The sequence below is a fragment of the Rhineura floridana genome, chromosome 19 (genome assembly GCF_030035675.1).
Source record: "Rhineura floridana isolate rRhiFlo1 chromosome 19, rRhiFlo1.hap2, whole genome shotgun sequence".
NCBI classification, from domain to species: Eukaryota; Metazoa; Chordata; class Lepidosauria; order Squamata; family Rhineuridae; genus Rhineura; species Rhineura floridana.
In genome coordinates, this window is record NC_084498.1 from 22,996,753 (window position 1) to 23,019,630 (window position 22,878).

General features: G+C 46.8%; 1 protein-coding gene across 2 annotated transcripts in view; it reads left to right on the top strand.

The window, feature by feature from the left end:
• Positions 1–22,878, top strand: part of TBX5 (T-box transcription factor 5) — a 77,653-nt gene that overhangs the window by 25,149 nt on the left and 29,626 nt on the right. The window contains exons 1-2 of one of the 2 annotated variants that reach the window (XM_061602481.1): positions 10,336–10,376; positions 18,080–18,252. In XM_061602481.1, coding sequence (XP_061458465.1) covers positions 18,106–18,252 — 147 coding nt within the window. In that variant the 5' untranslated portion in view covers positions 10,336–10,376; positions 18,080–18,105. Of the gene's footprint in view, positions 1–10,335; positions 10,377–18,079; positions 18,253–22,878 lie in introns of those variants that run through there. The other variant, XM_061602480.1, reaches the window with a different exon arrangement.

The window sequence follows — 22,878 nt, forward strand, 5'->3', positions numbered from 1 at the left end:
TTTCCTGTTTAGACAAGGAATAAACAAGATTACTTTAAATTCAGTCAACATGCATGTGGTTACATATAATAGTTTTCTCTTTATATATCGTATCCCTAAAACGACACTGGGGATTGAACCTGGGACCTTCTGCATGCAAAACAAATGCTCTGCCACTGAGTTCTTCCCCTGAAGTAAGAAGTTCTCTTTTGGCTGATATGGGATTCCTTGTGCCCTGACGGTGCTATAATATTAACTCATAGTAACCAGATAAATTGGCATTCCTAAAATACGATAACTTGGGGGGGGGAGACTGCCCCTATGTGGTTCCCCCCTTTCACACATACACATTCGTTTAGACAAACACCCTTTTATGTTAAGGGAAGGGTCTAGGGCCGCAACCCTGTTCAATCTTACTTGGGATTAAGTCCCATTATATTGAGTGGGACCTACTTCGGAACAGATTTAGACCTAAAATCGGGCCGCATTTCCAGAATCCTATGCTGGGGCACTTCCTTAGCAAACTTTCCTGGATGCAATCGTTGCTATTGAAACCCGCGTCACTCCTGCTTTTGTTTGTTTAAAGTCATGTTTATATCGAGGAAAATCCTGACTATTGATTTATCATAAGTAAATAAATAACAACAACGCAAATTCTGAGAAATGTCCATCCAACTTGTGAATGTATTTGTTCCATTGATATGCAGCCTTGACAGGAAAACGTGCCCAGGGCGATCAAGATGAATACAAAGTAAACGTAACGTTCATGTTTTTAGAACGTTCGAAGTAAATATATCAAAAGCGGCACTCTTGACCCCAAGTCTTAACTAGGGAACAATACCTGTCCAGCGCAGTGGGTCTAGGGTTGTGCGGCGCACTCCCCTGCGAGGGTTCGTGTAACTTAATTCTGGGTTGGTAGAGAGCTGGCTAGTTAAATTCCTCCGTAGATTGCCCCAAAGCTTTAACCACCCTCCTCGGGAGAACAATCTCACTTGCTTGGGAAAATGCTCTCCTCTGATGTCTTTAAATAGAGGCATCTGGCCGGATCCAGCAAAGTGCAGCGCGTTTAAATCTCGGCTGTAGTGATCCAAAAGCGCGTGTTTAATTCGTTCGCTTTAAGTCAATGGGGTTTTTCAAAGGGGGGATTCTTGGCTAGATCGACGGGAATATTCCTGGCTGGGTAAAATAGAGACCAAGCCGCGACCTCATTTCTGTGCAACTTGCCGCGGAGTGCGAACGGGTCCCTCCCTACCACGACCTGCTTTGGGGCGGTTTCCTGGAGAAATGCTGTCTCTAGGACTGTTACTTCTGAAAGTTTAAGGAGAAGCGTCCACAGGACGGATTCTACCCCATTTCTCTCCAGCGTCTGCCTAGAGGGAATCGTTCCCACCAAAATCGAATTCCTCCCAAGCCCTAACTTTGCGGCGGTTCGCTTTGTTTTGGAGATTGTTTAATGTTTTGCCTGTTCTAATCTGCAACTATTCCTGCACTTGCTCCTTCTCACCAAACCACGTCTGCCTCCCATTTATTCAGCTCTCGTTTATTCAGACTTGGGGATCAAAATTGGAGGCATGGGGGAGGGGGGAGGAACCGAACACACAGATTCCTGGCCTTTATCTTATCTTCAAACCTCTCTTTACCCGTCTCGCTTTTAACCGATGGATTCATTAACGGGCTACTTTTTAAAAATGTAACCGTAGATCACATAAAGCAGATGATATTTGGGAAATATTTAATGGAGAGAAAGCGGGTGGCCACCTCCCCCACCCCCACGCTCCCGTTAATATAAAGACATCATTTACAGCTGGGAAATGTCCTCTCTCTTTTTTATTTCTTTTGAAAGAAAGGGTTCGATTAGAGGAAATATATGCGGAGATGGTTTGTAAGAAGGTCATCGGCTCTCGTTTGGCTTCTCACCCGAAAACAGCGACAGTCTCTGGAAGCTCCCCAGGATCAGATTTTTGTAACCACCGTTGTGTTAGCGTTTTTCAGATGTGCTGAGAGAGATTTAAGTGTACATATTTTATTGTTGTTGATGATGATGATGTATAGGTGCATCTGAACATTAGGAGAAGGTTAATAATATCCCTTTGGGAAGGCTTTTCTTATGCGAGTGACGGGCTGGTCCTGTTAGGGTTGTCCTATATTGAATACAGGATTTACACAGCGTAACCCTAACCATGCCTAAGCAAAGCTAAATCCTGTTGAATTCAGCAGGGCTTCCTCCCCACTAAACTGAGTTAGGATTACAGACTACGCCCACTCACTTGAGGGTAAATCGGACTGAATCCAAATGGGATTCACTCTGGTGTAGACACGCCTCGGATTAGGCTGGGAAGAAACTCGGAAGGGTCTGAATGCTATCAGGCTTAGGTGAACGTCAAGGCACTTGCTTCTAAATACGGTTGCGAGGTTTAACCGATTTCAAACTTATTTGATTGACGGGGTGATCCCAGTAATCTTGGACAACAGATGGGTGGGTTTTTAATTTTGTTTTTTTGAACAAAATATATAAGTACTCCTAAAACTGCAGGCAGCAAGCAGTATCTATAAAAGAGGCCCTTTCTCATGCACCGGAGAGAATCCCTCCCTTGGCTGTGAGGCACTGCCCGTCATCTAAGGATTTAGAAGGCATGCTTCTTTGCTTCAGAACTGATGTGTGTGCACTTGCTATACCCATATGAAGATACAGCAGATAGTTTAGTTGATTAATCGACTAAATCCTCATGCAATTGCATGAGATTTCTTTGATCAGGTCACACACGCACACACGCTGGTAAATCATCCGGCTGGCCCTGTGAGAACAGGATACTGGACTAGGTAAGCCACTGGCCCGACCCAGCAGGCTCTTCTTCTGCTCTTACTTGTTAAGGACAGGAATGTTATGTAAATTTGTATAAATGGGCAGAGATCAATGAAATGTGTGTGTGCTAGTGTGTGTATTTACCTAAGTAGCAGGATTTTACCCTGCATTGAGATCACTGAGACTTAAGAAGATAAGAAAAGCTACTTTATTTATATAAACACATAGTAAATAGAATGGCATACCTAGTTCTAACTCACTAACTAAGTTGGAGGTGCAACGCCCAGGCTTGGGAATTTCCCTCATAGCTCAGGAGGGAGAGAGCAAAGACAAAGGGATGTCTCCTCTCTCAGTCGAAGAAGAGAAGGAAAGGACGGAAGGAGGGGCAGATAAGCTTCCCTGAGCATATCAGTCTGCGAGGGAAGGAAGTCAGTCAGAGCATCACAGGTAAAGGTAGTCAAGCCTAGCCATCTGTAGGACCCGAACTCTATCTCCCATCTGGAACATAAACAAAAGAGCAAAACAGGAGTTGCTCTTGCCCCACTTCGATGTTCATCTTTTCTCGCAGCTTGAAATGTCTGACTTTGCCCAACGCCTTTGTGAGAGTGTCTCCAGTCATGTCTTCTGCTGAACAATACTCCATCTTGAGTAGTCCTCTGCGGTAGGTATCTCTAATAAAATGGTGTTTCACGTCTATGTGTTTGGTCCGTGAACTCACCCCTTCTGACTCTATGACTCTGATGCATCCTTGGTTGTCCTCATGCATCACAACAGGCCCAGGTATAGAGATGCCTAAATCTTTGAACAGTTCAAGCAGCCTTTGCATATCCCACTAGTTTGAGATCTTAGGTAGCTGCTAGCTTCAGTTTCATGGTTGTAGTGCCCTTTAGATATCTCACCACTCTCTTTACTGCTTCTCAGTCCTTCTTGGTTGGCGAGCTGGTTTTTCGACACAGGTATCCGACGGCTACCACCACATCTGGCCTGGTAACAGTACTGATATACAAACATTTTCTGATGGCTTGTCTTGTATTTCTCAACGTTTCCTTTAGCATCTGGCTTTTTCTTGAATTTCCTCTTGTAGCCTACAGCTTTCCTTTCTTGAGGAAGCTTGGTCAGTGTCCAAGTTTTACTTTTGTGTAGAGCTTCCAGCTCTTCCTTGACTGGTTGCCTCCACCTCTCAGCTTCAGCTTTGGGTAAGGCTTCAATCTCTTTCCAGGTCTCTGACTCTGGAAGTTCATCCCTCATGAGGTAAGCAAGTATTTCTGGTGGTACACCTCAGTTGGTGCGTTCAGAGCATCTGGGCGCTTCAGCTGCCCCTTCTGGCTCTGTTGCCTGTTTTGATTCAGTTCCCTCTTGTGGATCAGGCTCCTCACCTTCCTCTGCAGGTGTGTTATTGTTATACCTTCTGTGGTGGAAGAATAACTCAGCTTCTTCTTCCATTTCACTGTCATCTGTTTCATGTGGCACCCCTTCTGGTTGGTGTGCACACTTTCCTTCATCAAAGTGGACAGCTCTGTATACTCCAACTTCCCCAGTTTTGGGATCTATTACTCGGTATCCCTTCTGTGTTGAAGAATATCTAATGAATACTACTTCCCTGGCAGTGTTGTCAAGTTTTGACCTCTCTTGTTTTGGGATGTGCACAAAGGCCGTGCACCCAAATACACGAAGGTGAGACACACTTGGTGTCCAATCATGCCATAGTTCAAATGGCGTTTTGTTGGTTGCAGATGCAGAAAGTCGTTTCTGCAGGTAGGTGGCAGTCACCACAGCTTCTCCCCAGTACGTTTGTGGTAACTGTGCATCTTCCAACAGAATCATCTGTCCAAGAGTCCAGTTCATGTGTCCTGCAACCCCATTTTGTTCTGGACTGTACACAACTGTAGTCTGGTGCTCTGTGACTTCCTCATGGAGAAAGTCTGGCATAGCCCTGGACGCATATTCTCCTGCATTGTCAGATCTTATGATGCAGGGCAAAAGTCTGCTTTCGTAGGTAAACGCACGCGCACACTGGCACACTAGCATTTCAGACTGCTGTTACTCTCTGCTTAACTAATTTACACCACACCATTGATCTCCAAAGCAGTGCTTGGCGTCTAACAGCCATTCCTTCCTTCCCCCTAGACAGACAGATGGACGGACGGACAGATCTCAGTTGCATCCTTTATTTATTTATTTATTTATTTATTGCATTTATATACCGCCCCATAGCCAAAGCTCTCTGGGCGGTTTACAGCAATTAAAAACATAAAAACAAACATACAAATTTTAAAACACAAAAACAATTTAAAACACAATTTAAAAAAAACTGAGAACAATTTAAAAACGCATGCTGAAATGCCTGGGAGAAGAGGAAAGTCTTGACCTGGCGCCAAAAAGATAACAGCGTTGGCGCCAGGCACACTTCGTTGCATAGATCGTTCCATAATTTGGGGGCCACCACTGAGAAGGCCCTCTGCCTTGTTGCCATCCTCCCAGCTTCAAAGTAACAAAGTAAATGGTGCTTCCTACAAAACTCTCTTTGTGTTTTCCTACATTTTACACCTCCTTTCTTTCACTTCTCGGTAAGTTGCTTTAACCCTTTGAAGAAGTGTGGGTTACACCGGGGCAGATCTTACCCCACTGAACTTACCTAACAATGGACTCAGGCTGCAGAGATGTAAAAGTTGAGGTCCTAAATAGTTTCCCTGCAGCCCTAAAGTCTGGTGCAGCCTAGTAGCCCAAGAAACTATCCTAAGGATCCTAAAAGGGGAAAGGCGCATATTGCAATCTATGACTCTTATTTCTCATTAAATTTCAAAAATTCCCCTGTGTATAAGAGGGGTGTATGTTTATGTAAATACTGTGGAGTGGAGATATAGACTTTTCTTTGTGGATTGCAGGCAGCATAATGTCGAGTAAACGTGACATTCACTTTTCTTTTAACAGCCTTGTACTGCTAAAAATGCAGATTTATTCAAAACCATGGGGGGTGTTTGGCTTTTTTTTCCTGTGCCAATGGAGTTTTCTCTAGTTCATGGTTAGATTTCATTCAGTCTTTGATGCTCCACTATGTAGTATTGTACAATATAATCATGTTTTCTAAGGGTTTGCGTACTTGTATCTGCAAGAAGAGGAGGAAATAAACAATAAAACCACAAGAGTCAGCTCCAGGGAAAATTAATTCAGCCTTTTGCAGCAGCGACGATCCTGGGGTCCAAGGGGAGATTCCTTGCTGAAATATTATTTATATTATATATATATTTTTTTCATTTCGAAGCATTTCAAGTGCAGCAAAAGGGCTCTAGGATACACACGGAAGGTGCCAAAGGCACAGCCGGCTGAATGAAGGTGTGCTTACTAGGGAATCGTTTCCACTGAACACATCAGGTGTTAAATGTAAATCTACTGCCTTCAAGTCGATTCCGACTTATGGCGACCCTATAGGGTCTTCATGAGGCTGAGAGGCAGTGACTGGCCCAAGGTCACTCAGTGAGCTTCATGGCTATGTGGGGATTCGAACCCTGGTCTCCCAGGTCGTAGTCCAACACCTTAACCACTACACCACACTGGCTTACTTCTGAGTAAAGTTGTGCATAGAATTTAGTGGTTAAGTGGCACAGTTTGAACAGCTGAAATGGCCTTTCCCTTAATGCCACGCTCACCCATCTGTATATATTCATATTGGATGGGTGCGATTGTGAAACCTGGTTGCACGGATCCGAACCTAATTGTAATGACTTAGATGGAAGTTCCACCGATTTCAGTGTTTATTTCTCAGTCAAGAAATAGTGGATAGACAGGAGAGGGGTCGGCAACCAGATATCGGGAGTCAACGGGGCTGCTGCAGAGCCCCATGGTCGGATTCGTTGCCCTTTTGCCCATTCAGCCACTCAAATGGGGAGAATCCCATCCCAGCAATTGGTGCTAAAGATCCGATTCACTCCAGTCCAAATGCAACATGCAGGCGCGCTTCGACCTGACTCGCCTGGCAAACCGGTCCCGCTTTGCCTCCAAGAGAGCAGATCCACAGGTCCAGTCTGTCGTCTTAGGGCCCCGACGTAAGTCCAACCGATTTCCAAGGAGATTGATTTGCTTTGGATGGCAACTTTACAAGGGCAAGAAGAAGCAGAAGGGTCAGCTAGTGCAGCTGTGCAGAGCACAGAGGAAAATCCCCCCAAAAGAGGGAGTTTACAGAGAAACCAAAAAAAATATTAAGAGGAAGTAACCACCATCTTCTTCACCCCCCCCCCCACTCTTGTGTGTTTCCTGGGACATTTTATTCTGCAATAGAATTTGTCCCACCACGTTTAGGAAGAGCTATGAAATTCTGCAAGCTTTACTTGGGGCCGTTTTTTAAAAAAATGTATTTTTAAGTGTTTCAGTTCTTTAGCTTAACCTCTGCCTTGATGGTGCAATTTCCCCCCCTTTCCTTTCCTTTTTAAAGCGACCTTGTGTTTTGTTTTGCTTGCAACATTGTGTTTTAACATTAAACTGGTTTGCGAGGTGTGTGGTCCTTTTGCCAAAAAAACTGCCTATGTTTATTTGAAATACAACAATAAAAGGAACTCCCAATCGAAGCACATTCATTTGGAAACAAGTTCGATTTGAATAGCTCCCTCTGTCCTGCAGACACACAATGACCACCAGAAGATGGTTTACTGAGTTTATTTAACCCTCTCCATTAAATGCCGATTGGAAAAAGTAGAGATGTATAATTGCAGTAACTTGTGTTGATCCGTGTTGCGTGGGAAGAACCCAAAAGGAATAGAGCAATCCTGTACATATTTACTCAGAAGTCCAATCGGGCTTTCTTCCAGCTAGCTGTGCTTAGGATCACAACCCAAAAGGAGGATAATTAATACCTTGATTTGGAACAGCTAGTCCCAAAGCATCTGAATTTTTACTCGTCCGCATTTTTACTAATATCCTTTAGGCTGTATCCCTAAGCACATTTCCTAGACAGTATGTGCCTTTGAATTAAGTAGTGCTTTCCTCTGAGCAAATATGCTTATGATCCAGCTTCATATCTATTGGGCTGTATAATTATGAGATCATTCATTCACAGAATGGCTATTGGTGTAGCCAAATCCAGAGGGCATACTTTGAGCGCTACAATAAGTATCTCTCTCAGGGAGAACGCCTCTAGGGATAGATTGTACGATGCTAAGCATATATACTCAGAAGCGAGCCCCGATGAGTTCAGTGAAGCTTAATTCTTGGATTTCAACCGCAGTTCTACATGTATTTTCCTAGGTAATGCGAAATTGCTATCAAAATGCATTAGTTCCCTATTTCCTGTTAAAGAACTCCTCATCCTGGTGTTCTCTCTGTTTTGCAAAGTAGGCACAGAGGACTGTCTCGATATTTTGCAACAAAACAGTATTCTTTCGAAGCAGTGCAATACTTTGTTTATTTGAAACAATCAGGAACAGGGGCTTCTACTTGAGATCAAGTGGGGGAAACCTACAATTCGTCTACTGGCAGGATCTTCCTCGCTGTCCTCAGAAGAAGCAAACAACACACATACCGGTCCAGAATTTAAATGGTGGCATATCAAATACAAGAGAGCCAGTGTGGCATAGTGGTTAAAGTGTTGGACCACGACCTGGGACACCAGGCTTCGAATCAGCACCCAGCCGTGAAGTTCACTGGGTGACCTTGGGCCAGTCACTGCCTCTCAGCCTGAGAGGAAGGCAATGGTAAACCACCTCTGAATACCGCTTACCATGAAAACCCTATTCGTAGAGTCGCCATAAGTCGCGATCGACTTGAAGGCAGTCCATTTCATCTCATATCACATACAGAAGACGAGGGAATCAGTTTCCATTTGCTGGGGTGGCTTTGTTTTGAGCAGGGGTGTAGTCATCCAGGGTCTTTGATCCCTTACTTTTTTGGAAGCCAGGACGCAGCAGGGTCCCGATGTCTCCAGCATCCCATGAGCCAATCAGCATGAAAGAGGTGTTTTTTGGCCACTGAAAAGATTATTCTAATGCGTTTCCTTGTCCTTTCATGCTGATTGGAGTCAATCAGAGTGAAAACAGGTGAGTCAGCATCTGAGAAGACTCTTTTCAGTAGTAGTGTTTTCTTCTGAGTCCAAAGATCAACGTGCTTGGGCATTCCCTGCAGCCAGGCCACAGGCCAGAGAGGGGACGTTGTTTTCTGGGCCTTTCCTTGGGTAGTTTTTTTTGGGGGTCCCTCTGATGCCCTCATCCAAACTTTGAGGTGCCCCCACCTCTCCCCGCCTGCTGCTTCTCCCCCAAACCAGTGTTCAGGCCCTCCTGTGGGCCTTGGCCCAAATAGCTCAACAGACACCCTCAGAGGTGGAAGGTGGAAGGCTCTGGCTGAATCCAGTCAGTAAACAGAGGACAATTCCTAAGCAAACTGTCATGGAAATATGGAGCCCGACTTGGGATCTGTGAGGAGGGGAGTGACTTTCTCAGCAAGGGCACTAGAAAAAAATGGGGGGGGCACAGACACCAGGAAAAAAACATTATGGGGGGCACAGAAGGGGCTAAGTATATGTCTAGGTGGGCAACATATACTAGGTGGAGGGCAAACTCCTTGTTTGATGGGGCTGTTGCCCCCTTGCTCCCCCTTTGGTGCTGCCCCCATTACTTTCTCCCCCACCCCTTACTTTCCAGCTAGATCTGGGTTGAGAATGAGATCCTTGTTAATGCCTTCTCCCACAACAGACGCCCCTAGGAACCCATATGCATGGATGGGGAGAGTGTTGGCTAGTAAAAAGAGTCTTCTCAGCGGCTAACACACTCCCCTTTCATGTTGATTGGCTCATAGGATGCTGGAGATGTAGGGACCCTCCTCCCAAAAAAGCGGGTCTAAGACCGCGGAGACCCCAAACGATTACACCTCTGCTCCTGAGATGTCAGATCTGTGCAGATCGCCTTTGTATGTCGCCCCTCGCAAAAGCCCCTCCCCCGCCTTTGATACAGAGGAATAATAGGCCCAGTAACACAGACAGCTTGCCAGTTAATTCCACCGCAGTTGCGGTCTAGCGCTACGGCCCTGCAGCCCCACATCTCCTCCAGAGAATCGGATTTTTCATCCCTCCCTATCTAACCCCCACTTTCTTTCCCCACTCACACACACGCCTCCTTCCAGCAGGGCTGCCTTCTTTTTCACCGCAATCCTTCCAAACACACAGGCGAGAAGTCGAGGAGGAAGGGGGAAGCCACGGATGGGACATTTAATGCAGAAGAAGGCAACTTAACCTCCCTTTACTGCTGCGCTCAAGAGTGACAAAAGGGGCTGGTTGCGTGTGTGGTGACGTCTCCGTGTCCTATAGGTGCAGGCGCTGGTGAGATAGGAGCGATCGCCTCGAACCCGCTTTATTTTGTTGGCGTATGGCTGGTCATAAACAGTAATATTTAATTTTGTCAGAGACCACAAATCGCTCGCGAGCTGGGAGCCTGTCTCACCCTGACAGATAACTGTACAGCGCCTCAGCCGGGGATTCCCCCCACCCCCTCCCCCGAAAGTTTTGGTTTCTTTTTAACCTGAAGCAGGGAGATAGGGGGAGGGGAACCATCATCTGCCGCGGTCTTCACGTCGCCTGCGGACTCCTTGCAAAGCCGGTTGGGGTCTCAAGAAGGTGAGAGAGTTCGTTTAGCAGAGTGTGAAGGATCAGGCTCTTTGCACTGCAATGAGCTACGTTATTTTACGTGTTGGGGGGGGCGGAGAAGGAAAGCAAGAATATTGTATGGTTATTGTTTTCGGGATGGTTAGTCGTTGGTTGGCCTGACCTTATGCATGGGGATGATCCAGCCAAGATGGAGCGCTCGGAGATCCCATTGATTGCAATGGGCCAGATTTAAGCACGTGGGTTTTTCGTCCCAAGGAAACGGATGTCCCTGAGAAATCCTTCGCCGTGCCTCCATGTTGTACAGAAACTACTTTGGGGAAAGTTATGGCTGGGATTGCACGAAGCCCTTGGACTTCAGAGGGGATTGAGGGAGCCGAGTTGTGCTCAGGATTGCAGACCCGTTTAACATAGCGCGTTGTAGCCAACAGGATTTTAACACAGCGCGTGCGCATATTTGTGTTTCTGTCTATAAACTCACAGCTCACCTTTTTTCGTCTGGGTTGTGGCAAATTTATGTTGTGCTTGCTGAAGGACAGTGACAGGCCTCCATTTTTTTTGTGTGGGTCTAACAAGTACACACGAACAGCGGTGGACAAGTTTCAAAACAGGATGAGGTTGTCTTTTAAACAAAAAATATATCCAGGACATTTTGTATATTGAAAATGTCCTGTGAAAACAATACAGGAATAGCTCTATCTATCTCTCCGGACATTTTCATGAAGTGAGAGAAAATAAATGTGCAGAGGAGATTTTGATTTAGTTTCTACATCAGCTCTAAATTTGGTAGGATAAAATAGTTTACTTCTCCAGAGTAAACCTGCAGCGAACTGGGAAAGAAACCCCACTGATTTTCCTCGGGACCTGATTTAAAAATCCAGCCTACAGAAATCCCTCGATTTTACCCCAAAGGAAAAAAAACGGGTGTGGTCAAAGGTTCAAGTTGGTTTCTAAAATGTGCCATGGGTTTACCAATGTAGAATTCTCTCAGTGAATGTACATAGCAAGTAAATCCAGATTGTCACACACAGCGTAAATTGTATTACATATGCATATGGTCAGCACAGGACTAGACTCCTCTCTGTGTGCATACAGACCTACACAACAGTCATGTGGCTAGGTGAATGTGTATATTTATATCCATGCACATACATACACACACGCACTCACGACACAACCATTTGGGATGCATATATACAACGCACGTGTGCAAAAGATGAGCATTAAAAGCACGTGTTCTATATTAATAATATGCATGGTGTGCATGATGCGCGAATCTATAGCAAAATAATGGATTCTAATAGGTGTTGTCCTGACATATGTTAACATATTCGAAGGGAAGCAGAGAAATGGGTTGTTTGTGTGTATGTTACACATGCTGGTCTGTGTGTGCCCACGTGTGTTTTGTTTGCTTCTTTACTTATTATTTATTTATTTATTGAATTTATTAGTCGTCCATTTGGCTGGCTGTCCAGCCACTTTGGGCGACGTACAACATAGGCATACAATACGTATTTCCTTCGTATAACAAGATTACGTACTGGATGCAGGCTTCCACAGCCCATGTTGTTTTTCAAATTGATTGTGAATAGGAAGGATTTGTAATGGGGCGTTTGCAAACTCCAGCGAACGAGGCTTTGCTCCTTTCTACCCCTTCCACGACCCCCTTCGCCTCTACTTGAAAAGCGATCCAAGCAGATCGCGTCTTATTGGAGAGGATGAACTTGCCTGCACCCGGTGATGGGTCTAAGGGCATGAGGGCAAAGCCATGAGACTTACAGTGGCACCTTAGATCTGTCTACTCAGAAGTAACCCCCCCTCTGACTCCAATGGGCCTTTCACTCGTGGAGGCAAGCGGGTGTAGGATCGCAGCCGTGACAGCGGAATCCTATCGAGTCGGCTCCGCGTGGTTCAAATGGAGCTCACTCCTTTGTGAATCTGTTGCAATCGAATCCCCACTTCTCGGAGGACCCAGGCCCATTGCCCACGGGTGGACGTTTCAGTGGACAGACGAGTAAGCACCTGGTTACCTTCAAATTGCATGTTGGAAAATTAAAAATTAAAAAAGCCAATAGCTCGAAAGTGGTGGGAGAAACCAAGAGATCTGAATGAAGATCCTTTATTCCAAACTACATGTGTGGATAGATTGAGAGAGAGAGAGTTTGAAATAAAGGATCTCCATATATATATTTAAAAAATAACTAGTGGCCATTATCAACCTGGTTCTCTTCAGATTGCAGAAAGAGTCTGGTAGGCTGTCTATTCTCTCTTTGACCTATTCAACTTTACCCTAAAAAATAATACATTTCAGAGAAAAGAAAAGAAAGTTAAGAGGCCAGATAAAACACCCACCCAGCCTCGGCCGTCTTGACGGGTTGATTATTTTGAGTGTAGCCATTCTCGAAGCACGTGTGTGTGTGTATTCATCCTATACATTCCTTCTGCCTTGATAAAAGTGGGTGGTAGAAAAGAGTAAAAAAAGAGAGAAGGGAGGAGATTGAGTGGAGGGAGGGGGTCCTTTTTTAAAAAAACAACTTTGTAGTAAAAATAATCATTGTCCTAAAAAGAGGAGAAGTAGGGTCAGATGGGATGTATTTGTTTGTAGGAACCATTTGCAAAACGCATCTGGAGGCCCAAACTCTCCATAAGCTGCAATGTTACACGTCCAGCATGAAACGCGCGGGGGGGGGGTTGGAGGGAGAACTGCCTTTCCTGACCTCGAACTCAGCAAGACCCCCAAACCGACCCGTGTGTGATTCGGTGTTACACAGGCAACACTTTCCCCCACCCTTGAATATATGTAATCGTTTTGGTGTGTATGGGGGGGTAGCTCTCCTTAGACGTAACGCAGGGTAGTAGTATCACAGTAGTAGGGTCTGAAGAGGAAACCAGGGGGGGATGGTTTGTGTTAGAAAGGGGGGGACCCCAACGGCTTCTTTCTTTCCTTCTTTCTTTCTTGAAAGAAAAAGGGAGGAGAGAGAGATGATTTCTCAAGCTTCGAATTTTTCTTTCTGCTTGAGAAACATGACTAGAAGCTGGAGGGAGGAAACGGGGGGAGGAAATCGAGAGATCCCGAAGAGTGTCTTTGTCTTTTTTAAAAATATATATATATTTTTTTATTTTTTTTGGCCTTGGAGTTAAAATCAGGCAGGGAGGGCTAGGAGAGCGAGAGCCAGCCTCCTGTGGCACCCCCGCCGCTGGTTGGCTAGAGCGCGCGGGGCGCTCCTTGGAGCAGCGGCGCTGCCTTTCGGCTCGACGCACTCGCCTGGCGACGGGCTCCGAGGGCCGATCGCTCCGCCCGGCGCTCCTTTGCCCCCGCGGCCCAGAAAGCCAGCTCCCTCCTCCAGGCTGTGCCTTCGTCGCTTCCACACTCCTCTTCAAGAAAACTTTTGTCCTCCCCTCCTTTGATTCCCCCCCCCACAAAAAAAGCGCCTTTGGGATCTGTAAACGGCCAGGAAGAGAGAAATAGGGGCTGTGGGGGGGACGACGACGCGAGAGCCTTTCTTCACTGCTGTAGGGAGTCGTCTGGAGAAGCTCCTCTGACACGGCTGAGACACCCGCATCTCCAGGAGTCGGATCGGCGAGGAAGGAGAGCGAGGGGCCGAGAAGCGGCGAAGAGACTGGCCTTTTTGGGGGGGTGGGGAGGGGCCCCCGGCGGGAGAGGACTTTCCCTCCCTTCCCTTTCCCCCCCCTCCTTGCCATCGCATTGATGCTCTCCTGAGGAAAGGCTTTCACTCGCGTCGTTTGGGGGCTGCGAGAATGGCTGCGGCTGGCTGCGGCGATGTTGCCTGCAGGCTACGGGCTGTCTGAGCGAGATGCGGTGACTGCACGGATCTGGGCCGAAAGAAGGCAAGTAATGGCGGTTCTGCGCCTCCGGAGCCGGGCTTCCGAGGCTCGATCGGGAGCGAGCCGGGCGGGGGGGGTGTCACCGAAATCTGGACGCGTGTGTGTGAGTGAGAAAGAAAGGGAGGGGATTTCAACTACCCTTCGAGCAAGGCCCCAGAGATATGACTGGGAGATCGTGTTTTGCTTTGAGCCTCCTGACCTTGGAGAGGGGGCGCGCGATCCAGCCTGCAGGCCCTTTGATTTGTGTGTGCATGCGTGGATCCTACCCGCATACACACAGCCAACTCCCCCCCCCCCATTTTCATTCCTTCCCCCCAGCGCTTGGGTGAGAGCTGTGGTGGTTCCATGCGCCGCGCGCGAGCTGGCTGGCTGCATTTTTCGCCCAGCCGCGGTCTGGTTCTGTCAAGGCGGACAGGCTCTCCGGAACTCTCGGAGGGAGAAGGAAGAGGGGGGCTCTGGCCATATCTACTCTCTCTCTCCCCCCCTCCTCTGAGCGATTTAAGGTTGCAAGAGGCGGGCTCCTGAGCTTGCCAGCGTCCCTCTCGCGATCGTTTTGTTCATGCCGCGCGACGCTTTGCCAACATTTCCTCCCCCCCAAAGCCGGGGGGGATTTTCAGGGGGATATAATCGGAAATGGACAGGAGGCGATCTGGACTCATTGAAGGAGAGCTGGGCGTTTGGTACCCTCCCTTCGGAGCCTAGAAATGACCAAGGACGCATCCTCAAGAACAGGCTCAGACCAGCTTTAATTCTCCCCGCCGGACTACCCCGCTTCCTACCTCTGAAGCGCTTCCCTCTCGCTAACTACCCTCGGGAATGCCCGGGGTGAGGTATAACAGCACTTTGCTTTTTCTAGAGGCGGAGTGGGAAGAGATCCCTTTGAAACGGCTTCTGCAGTCCCGTTATATCAACGTTCACTCCGAAGTAAATTCCCTAGACTTCAGGGAGGGTAACTCGCAAATCAGCCTGCCTGGGTTTGCGGTCTGAATCGGGCTGATCGCTTTCCCCGCTACTGGATTGAAATCTGTTATCACCCCCGTGCTAAATTCTCCCTTGTTACCAATAAGAAAACGTCCTTAATGTTAGCTAAAGGTTGCTGATAGGAACCAAGTTCAGATATTTTATTTTATTCAAAACAACACACACAAGCACACAAATAATCCGATTTTTCTACAGTTCGTGGGCTTCTGTTTTATTGGAAGCGGGAAAAACTGCGGTTGAAATGTCTAGGTCGAATATTCTGGAAATCGGTTTCAACAGGTACTTCAATACAATCACTTTTTCTACATTTCTTTAAAACTATTGCTTCGCCCTCCCTTGAACTATGACAACAACCCACTTTAAACCACCAGGAAATATTTCCCCTACATTTCAGTATTGTTTTTCAAGTGTTTTTTAAAAAATAAAATCGTAAATCCCTTTGACTTCAATAGACATTTCGAGGAAAATATACTATAGTTTTAATGTAGTGGGGAAAATGAGTTACCTTGTCCTAAATTCTAACCACGGTTTCTAACCTTGCTTTCAATGTGGTTTACTTCTAATAAGTGAGGCCAGGACTGCAGTTTAAACCTGCAATTCTATATTGTACAAACTTAGCTGTCAGTAAGTTCTATTTAATAAGTGGGGCTCACTTTCCAATAGAGATTTTTGTGTAATATTGCTCTGAGACGCTTCATTTCATTCGCCGTTACTTGTAAGCAAACGCCAAGGAAATCAATGGCACTTTCTCTTCCAAGTAAATACATATCTTTAGGATCTTGCTATAAGAAACTTAATTTTTTGGGGGGGGATTTGCTGGATTTCCCTTCTTTGCTATTTTCGTACTGATTTTTAGAAGAGCCTTTTTCAAGAAATCTTTCTCAAGTTCAAAGCCGTACACGCATTTAATACACGGGAACGATGGTCAAAAATTATTTAACTTATCATAAAAGTAAAGCCAAGGTCGCCTCCTCCTCCTCCAGCAATGACTATTTTCTCCGCGGCTTGCAATAGAGCAAACTGGGCCGCTTGTGTCCAATCTCGTGTTTATCAGAGAGAAAATCGACTTCTCCCTTCTTTGGTGGGGGCAAAATTGTTTACATCATGTAGATCACGTGGCTCCAGTATTTGTCTGTTTTTAAAGCTGCGAAGTAGAGCGTTTTTTAATTAGGGATTATATATATATATTCCTTTCCTTCGCCCTTGGAGTGCCTTCAGCCGTAGGTATTGCTCTGACGATTGAGACGGAGCAATGGGGGGGGGAAGGAAAATGGAAAAGGCTCAATAATTGGCCTCTGTTGGAAAAGGGCTTCCCACTGAGAGGTTCAGAAAGGAAGTCTTGTCTTAAATCTTTCTGGGTCTTTTCTAGATAAAATTGGCAAGCACCTTCCAATGGAAGTCGAGCGCGCTACTTCCTCAGCCCATCCAGGATTCATGTCTCTTTCCTTTCTTTGTTGACCTTGAGCTCTCTGCGCATAGATGTGTGCATATAGGCCCACGCATTGGAGGCACGTTCCTCTAAATTCATGGGTGTATACCTGTGTTTATTTTATGAGTACGTGTAGACTGTGTATGTGCACTTACAGAATATTTTGTGTTCTGGTGGAATTTGAATGTGTGTGTGTGCATTTCTGTGCTTGTTTGTGCGGATACAGAATAATTTGTGCACATAGTGTGTGTGTGTTTACACTCATGCTTGTTGTATGTGTACATATATAATATTTTGTGTACATAGAATGTGCATGCACACTCATTCATGTATGTATATTTTATGTAAATATAAAGGCCGTATATGGGTGTATATAACATGCTGTGCACATATAGAATATATGTGTGTCTGTACTCGTGCTTGTATGTGCGTATACATAACTTTCTGTGTACATATAGACTCTCTGCATGTTCATGCTTGTATGTGTGCAGGCACAACATGTGTACATATCATATATAGAGATGTATATATGTGTGTACACATATATGCTATCTATATGTATGCATACATTGTCTGAGTGTTATCACGTGTATACAGCAGAGAGGGTTGGTAGCCACGTTAGCCCAACAAAACAACAAACCCACGATTGGATTACAGTCCTGGCTATGGTGACATCCTTAAACCCCAGACTTCTGCTCGGTTTAAGCGGTCGGCCAGCCGGAGCCTGTGCAGATTTATTCAGAAGGCAGTCACGTTGACCTGAACGGGTCTTACTTCCCAGGAAGCCAGGATCTGTAGGGTTGTCCCAGCCCTCCAGACTTAGGATACTGTAAGAAAGCTCCACTGGTCGTGTGTACACATTTCCCCGACACACACACACACACACACACACACACACGCAGATACACGAGGTCTGTACATAGGCGTAGCATGCGATGGTTCTTGTTGTTATGACTTACAGCTCCATGAGATGTTACCTAGTATCCAAAGGTTTAAAAGGGGATTTTACACACACACTCTGTATGCACACAGAATGCTATATGTGTACATATACAGGCCTGAGAATGGGCTGGCCTTTTCGCGAGACCACGCCGCGTACCTCCACGACTTGCTCAGTCCTCAGCCCAGGACCGTCTGTGAGCATCTGGGAATCAGTCGACGCGGAAAGCAGGAAAGAGCCGAGATCCGCCAACTGGCCTCCCCGATCGGGCCTCGCGTTCGAAGCAACGGGGCAGTCACGCATGCAAACATAACTGGCTTGGAATTGGCATTGGCGGACGACTCCTCTCTCCAGGCCTGTCCGCGCCTCGCTCGGCTTCTCTAGCTAGACATCCCCCCGGGGCAAAGAGGGGACGCGGGTGAGTTAGAGGACAGTTGAGATTTGTTCTTCCCTTGTCGCAGCCACTCACGACTCCCCCATTCCCCTCTCTCTCTTTCTGTCTGTGTGAATGTTGCCCAGGAGTGGGGGGGCCAGCAGCCTGGAACATGGCGGACTCCGAAGAAGGCTTCGGGCTCCCAGCCACGCCGGGCGATTCAGACACGAAGGAGCTGGCTAGCGACGGGAAGCCAGAGAGCCAGCTGGGGGCCAGCAGCAAGCAGCCTTCCTCGCCCCAGGCCGCCTTCACCCAACAGGTAAGCTGCTTTTGGGGGTGTTGGAAGGGGAAGGGGAGCAACAGAAGGTGGATCTCTTTGGGGAAGGAGGGGGTCGAAGAAAATCAGAGACGATTCCCATGACTCTCTCCACCCTTCGTTAAATAAAAATGATGATGATGGGCTGGATCCCAAGGTTAGTACTACTCAGAGTAGACCTACTGAAATTTATTGACCCCAGTAAGTCATGCCTATTCGTTTCAGTGGGTCTGTTCTAAGTAGGATGATGATGATGATGATGATGATGATGATAACAATAATGGGTCAGCTAGGCTGCAATCCGAGCTCCACTTATCTGGGAATAGGTCCCATTTAACTCAATAGGTCTTACTTCTGAGCAGACATGGTTAGGATTGCACTGTAAAGCAGTAGTAATAGTAGTTATCACCACCACCCTTGACTGTAAGGTTCCAGGGCAAATTACATCTGGAGAAACATAGTGTAGCAAGACATTAAAAACAACCCAACTTCAAAATCACAATGCAACTCATAGATGTATATATTTGGATTGATTCTATGCCGGGGGGGGGGGGGATGCGTTTATTCGACTCTGCAGCAGGGCGGGCCCTGAGGTTGACTAGGAGGAGGCCGTCCTTCGCAAGTCGGCAAATTTTGGGGTAAAAGTACAGGATACATATATATTTGGATTGATTTTCTGCCTCGGACAGCAAAATAGTGCAGGCCATCTCACTCTCACGGTATTATGCATCGGGACTGCGCACTGCCTAGCCCAGTTTGAGGCAGGCACGGTTATGTAAGCCAAACTCACAACCCTGTCGATCGGTCCCGGAACAATCTGCCGTTGCCGAACCCGTCCTCACAACCACACCAGCGAAGGCCGCCTTGGGCACATCGCAGTGGCAGTGAAATGCAGACACCCCCACAAACCGTAACGCTTTCCTGATTGTGCGGACATGATCACGCTTAAAGACGAAGAGTAGAGAAAGGGAAGTGGGAGCTAACCTGGGCTAAGTAGTCGTGAGTCCGCTCCCCAAGACGCGTGTACGGTGCTCACACCACCGGGAGCGACGTATTAATACAGAGCGATGCGTATTTGTATGGATCCAAACATCAGAAGGGGGAAGGATGTATCTGTGTGTGTATGACCGTGTGCATACATTTACAACCCCTGTTTCAGCCCGTCAGCTTTTCTGTCCTGACCCCCCCGGTTTATTCTTCATCCCGACTTAACCAACATCTGTTTTTTCGAACCGGATCCTCTCCTCCTCCTTCTCCTCCTCCTCCTCTCTCTCCGCCCGCATTACGGCAAACACACACACACACGCACACACACGCACCCTTGATTTTGCTAGGAAAGAAAAATCGATCGCTTTGGCTCCTTCTCCAGCGAGCAGTCCTTTTGCCAAATTGCTGCCGTTTCGGATGGAGAAGGGAAGCAGCATAAGGGACCCCCCCCATTTAAAAGTCCGCTTTTATAAAGGTGTCCTCGGATTGTGGCCCACCACCGTCTTTCGCTCTGAAATGGTGGTGTGTGTGTCCTTGTAGATGTGTTGAGAGTATTTTGTCTAAAACTGCCTTCACATCTAGGGAGCACAAAATTGGACAAACTAACACAGCTAGCTGCCTTTCTTTCTTTCTTTCTTTCTTTCTTTCTTTCTTTCTTTCTTTCTTTCTTTCTTTCTTTCTTTCTTTCTTTCTTTCTTTCTTTCTTTCTTTCCCTACACACCCTAGGTGATATTCAGCTGAGTCCTACTTAGAGCAGGCCCGCTGTAAGGAATGAACCAAATTAGGCTGCAATCCAATACACGCTTACCTGAGAGTAAGTTCCACTGAACCCAATGGAGCTTACTTCTGAATAGACATGTACTGGATTGCAGCCTTAGTCCCGGCCATTAGCGTCAGTGGGTCTACTCTGAGTAGGGCTAACGTTGAATACCATTCCATTCCATTTAAAGCACTCCCCCCACACAAAGAATCCTGGGGACTGTAGTTTACCCTTCACAGAGCTACAGTTCTCAGCACCCTTAAAAAACTACAGTTCCCAGGATTTTGGGAAGAGGTGGGTATGCTTTAAATGTATGGTGATGCCTACCGGTGGCCTAATGCCTTACGTGAAAGCAAGCCCCATTGTGTTCATTGGATGGCTTAGCCCCTTTCTCCTATCCATATTCTGATGGGTTCAGTGGGGCTTACTCACAGGTAAATGAGCAAATGAATGCAGCCTAAAGCATTCTCTTGTCAACCCTACCAATTACCAACAGCGCTCGTGTGTGTTTAAGTAAATGTAAGGGAGCATAGGTTTCTAAGCTACCTTTCACTATGCAAACCGCTTTGAGAACTTCAGCAGCTGGAAAGAGGTACCTGAATATTCTAATTTTATTTTTAAATGACAGAATATGCAGTCCTAGAGACACTTTAGGGCCCGATCTTGTCCATATCTGTTCCGAAGGAACTCCCGCTGAGTTCAGAGAGGCATCGTCCAGGTCAGTAGGTACTACAGGATTGCAGCCTTACTCAAAGGTTCTCCCCCCTGACTTCATTGGGACCGCACAGGATCGCGTTGACAAGTTCCCAGAGTTAGGGAATGAGTCAGCCTTTCATTGCCAAAGCACGTCATGGGGTGAAGCTGACCTCTGCTCTGCGACTGGGAGTAGATTAATCAACCAGAGTGTCGGTTGATTACAATGTTAATCGGCCAGATCGAATTTTGAGCGGTGGGGAACACTCCTCTCTGCCCTGTTTGGAGCTCTTGTGTGTGAGGGCATGGGGGAAGACCCTCTTTCAGGGCGGTCCTATGGAGGTCTACTCAGAAGTAAGCCCCATTTACACAATAGAGCTTAGTCCCGGATAAATGTGCATAGAACTGCAGTTTTAAACTTGGCTTTTGGGTTGTCTTCAACCAAAGCCTACTCAGAGTAGACCCATTGGAATTAATGAACAAAGGCCTCTCGAGCATTGCATACTATCCAATGAGTGGTAGCACGTGCTTCTTAAAGAGTATGCTGTTTCCACCTGTGGAGGGGAACTGTGGAGTCCTATACAGATCTATTCAGCAGTCTGCCCCATTGACTCCAATGTGACTGACACCCAGGTAAGTGTGTACAGATGTACCTCTTTACCTGGGTCTTTGACTCCTGAGATAGGTTTTTAGGACCCATCTTGCTCTTTTTGTAAATGGCAACGGATTTTCATGTTATATTTTTACCTCGTTGCAACCTGGTGGTAAAGGTAGGGTGAGAAATAATAATAATAAATGATTGCAGCTTGACTGGTTGAAGACAGCTCTAACTAGCACTGGCATATCTATGCACGCAGACGTGCACACACACACACACACACACTCACAGCCTTCCTCTTTCAACAAGCCTTTTAAGTAGAGAGCTTATTCCAACCTCCGTCTGCGCTGGAATTACTTAAGATGTTCTTAACGCTTTTTAAAAAGATTTTTTTTAAAAAAATGTTGTGTTTTAATATATTTTAAAGTCTGTTTTTATGATGTTTTAGAGTGTTTTTAGTGTTTTTGTTTGTTGCCCTGGGCTCCTACTGGGAGGAAGGGCCAGATATAAATGTAATAAATAAATTGTGGTGCTTGCACAGATATATTGACGACGCTATATATGCAGTTGTAAATAGTAAAAGCGAAACGATGATAATATGCATAAGCATTAAAAAAAAACACCACACAGTGGGTGCGGGGAGAGGGACGATCTGGACTCCTGGATCCAATGCGCTTCCAACTTGGTTTCTAGTGAGTTGCCCTGTCTTCCCAGAACTTGCACCAGAAACGCAATCGGCGAGGCATTGCGCTTTTGGGACATGAAATCTCGGAGAGAGAGAGAAACCTTGGGATGGGCTTCTGAGTGACTGCTGGCCAGAGATAAACCGTGGGTCACCCCCTCCGATCAATTTTTCAGCCCCCTTCTGCTCCAGACCCCCCCCTCTTTCTCTGTGGTCGTTCCTCCCGCCCCACCGCCGCCGCCTTTGTAGGGAAAACTCTCCTGGCCCCCGAGCCTCTTTTAGCCCGTTCTATTTTGATGCTCTTGGCCGAGCGCCTATCAGGCCGGCTCCTATCAGGCCGTTCCAAGCGGCTCCCACGGCCGCTGGCGCTAGGCAGATCTGCGGCCGAGAGCTTTGAACACGAACTGAACTGGCCCATCTCTGGCCCACTCCCTCCCTCATGGCCGTGCCTCGCCATTTCGGGAGATAAAAACCTCAACCCACCCCCGTTTAGGCAGGGATAACGGGGAAGCCGGCTGGATCGCAGCCAAGTCCTCTAGCCCCATAGGAAAAGCGGCGGCAGCGGCGGCCGCGAGGGGGCTCCCGCTAACTGGTCACATCCACGCCATACATTTAAAGCACCTTAACTCGCATTGAAAACATCCTTTCCGTCCCCCAAAAATCCCGGGAACTGTAGCGTTATCAAGGATGCTGGGAATTGTAGCTCCGTGAGAGGTAAATTACAGCTCCCAGGATACTTTGGGGGAAGCCATGCACTTTAAATGTACATTCAGTGTGCTATTATTGTTGTTATTTGACCTTTCCACCAAGGAGCTCGTAGGGGCGTGCCTGGTTCTCCCCCTCACAACAACCCTGTGAGGTAGGTTAAGCTGAGAGGTCACCCAGTGAGCTTCATGGCCTAGTGGGGAT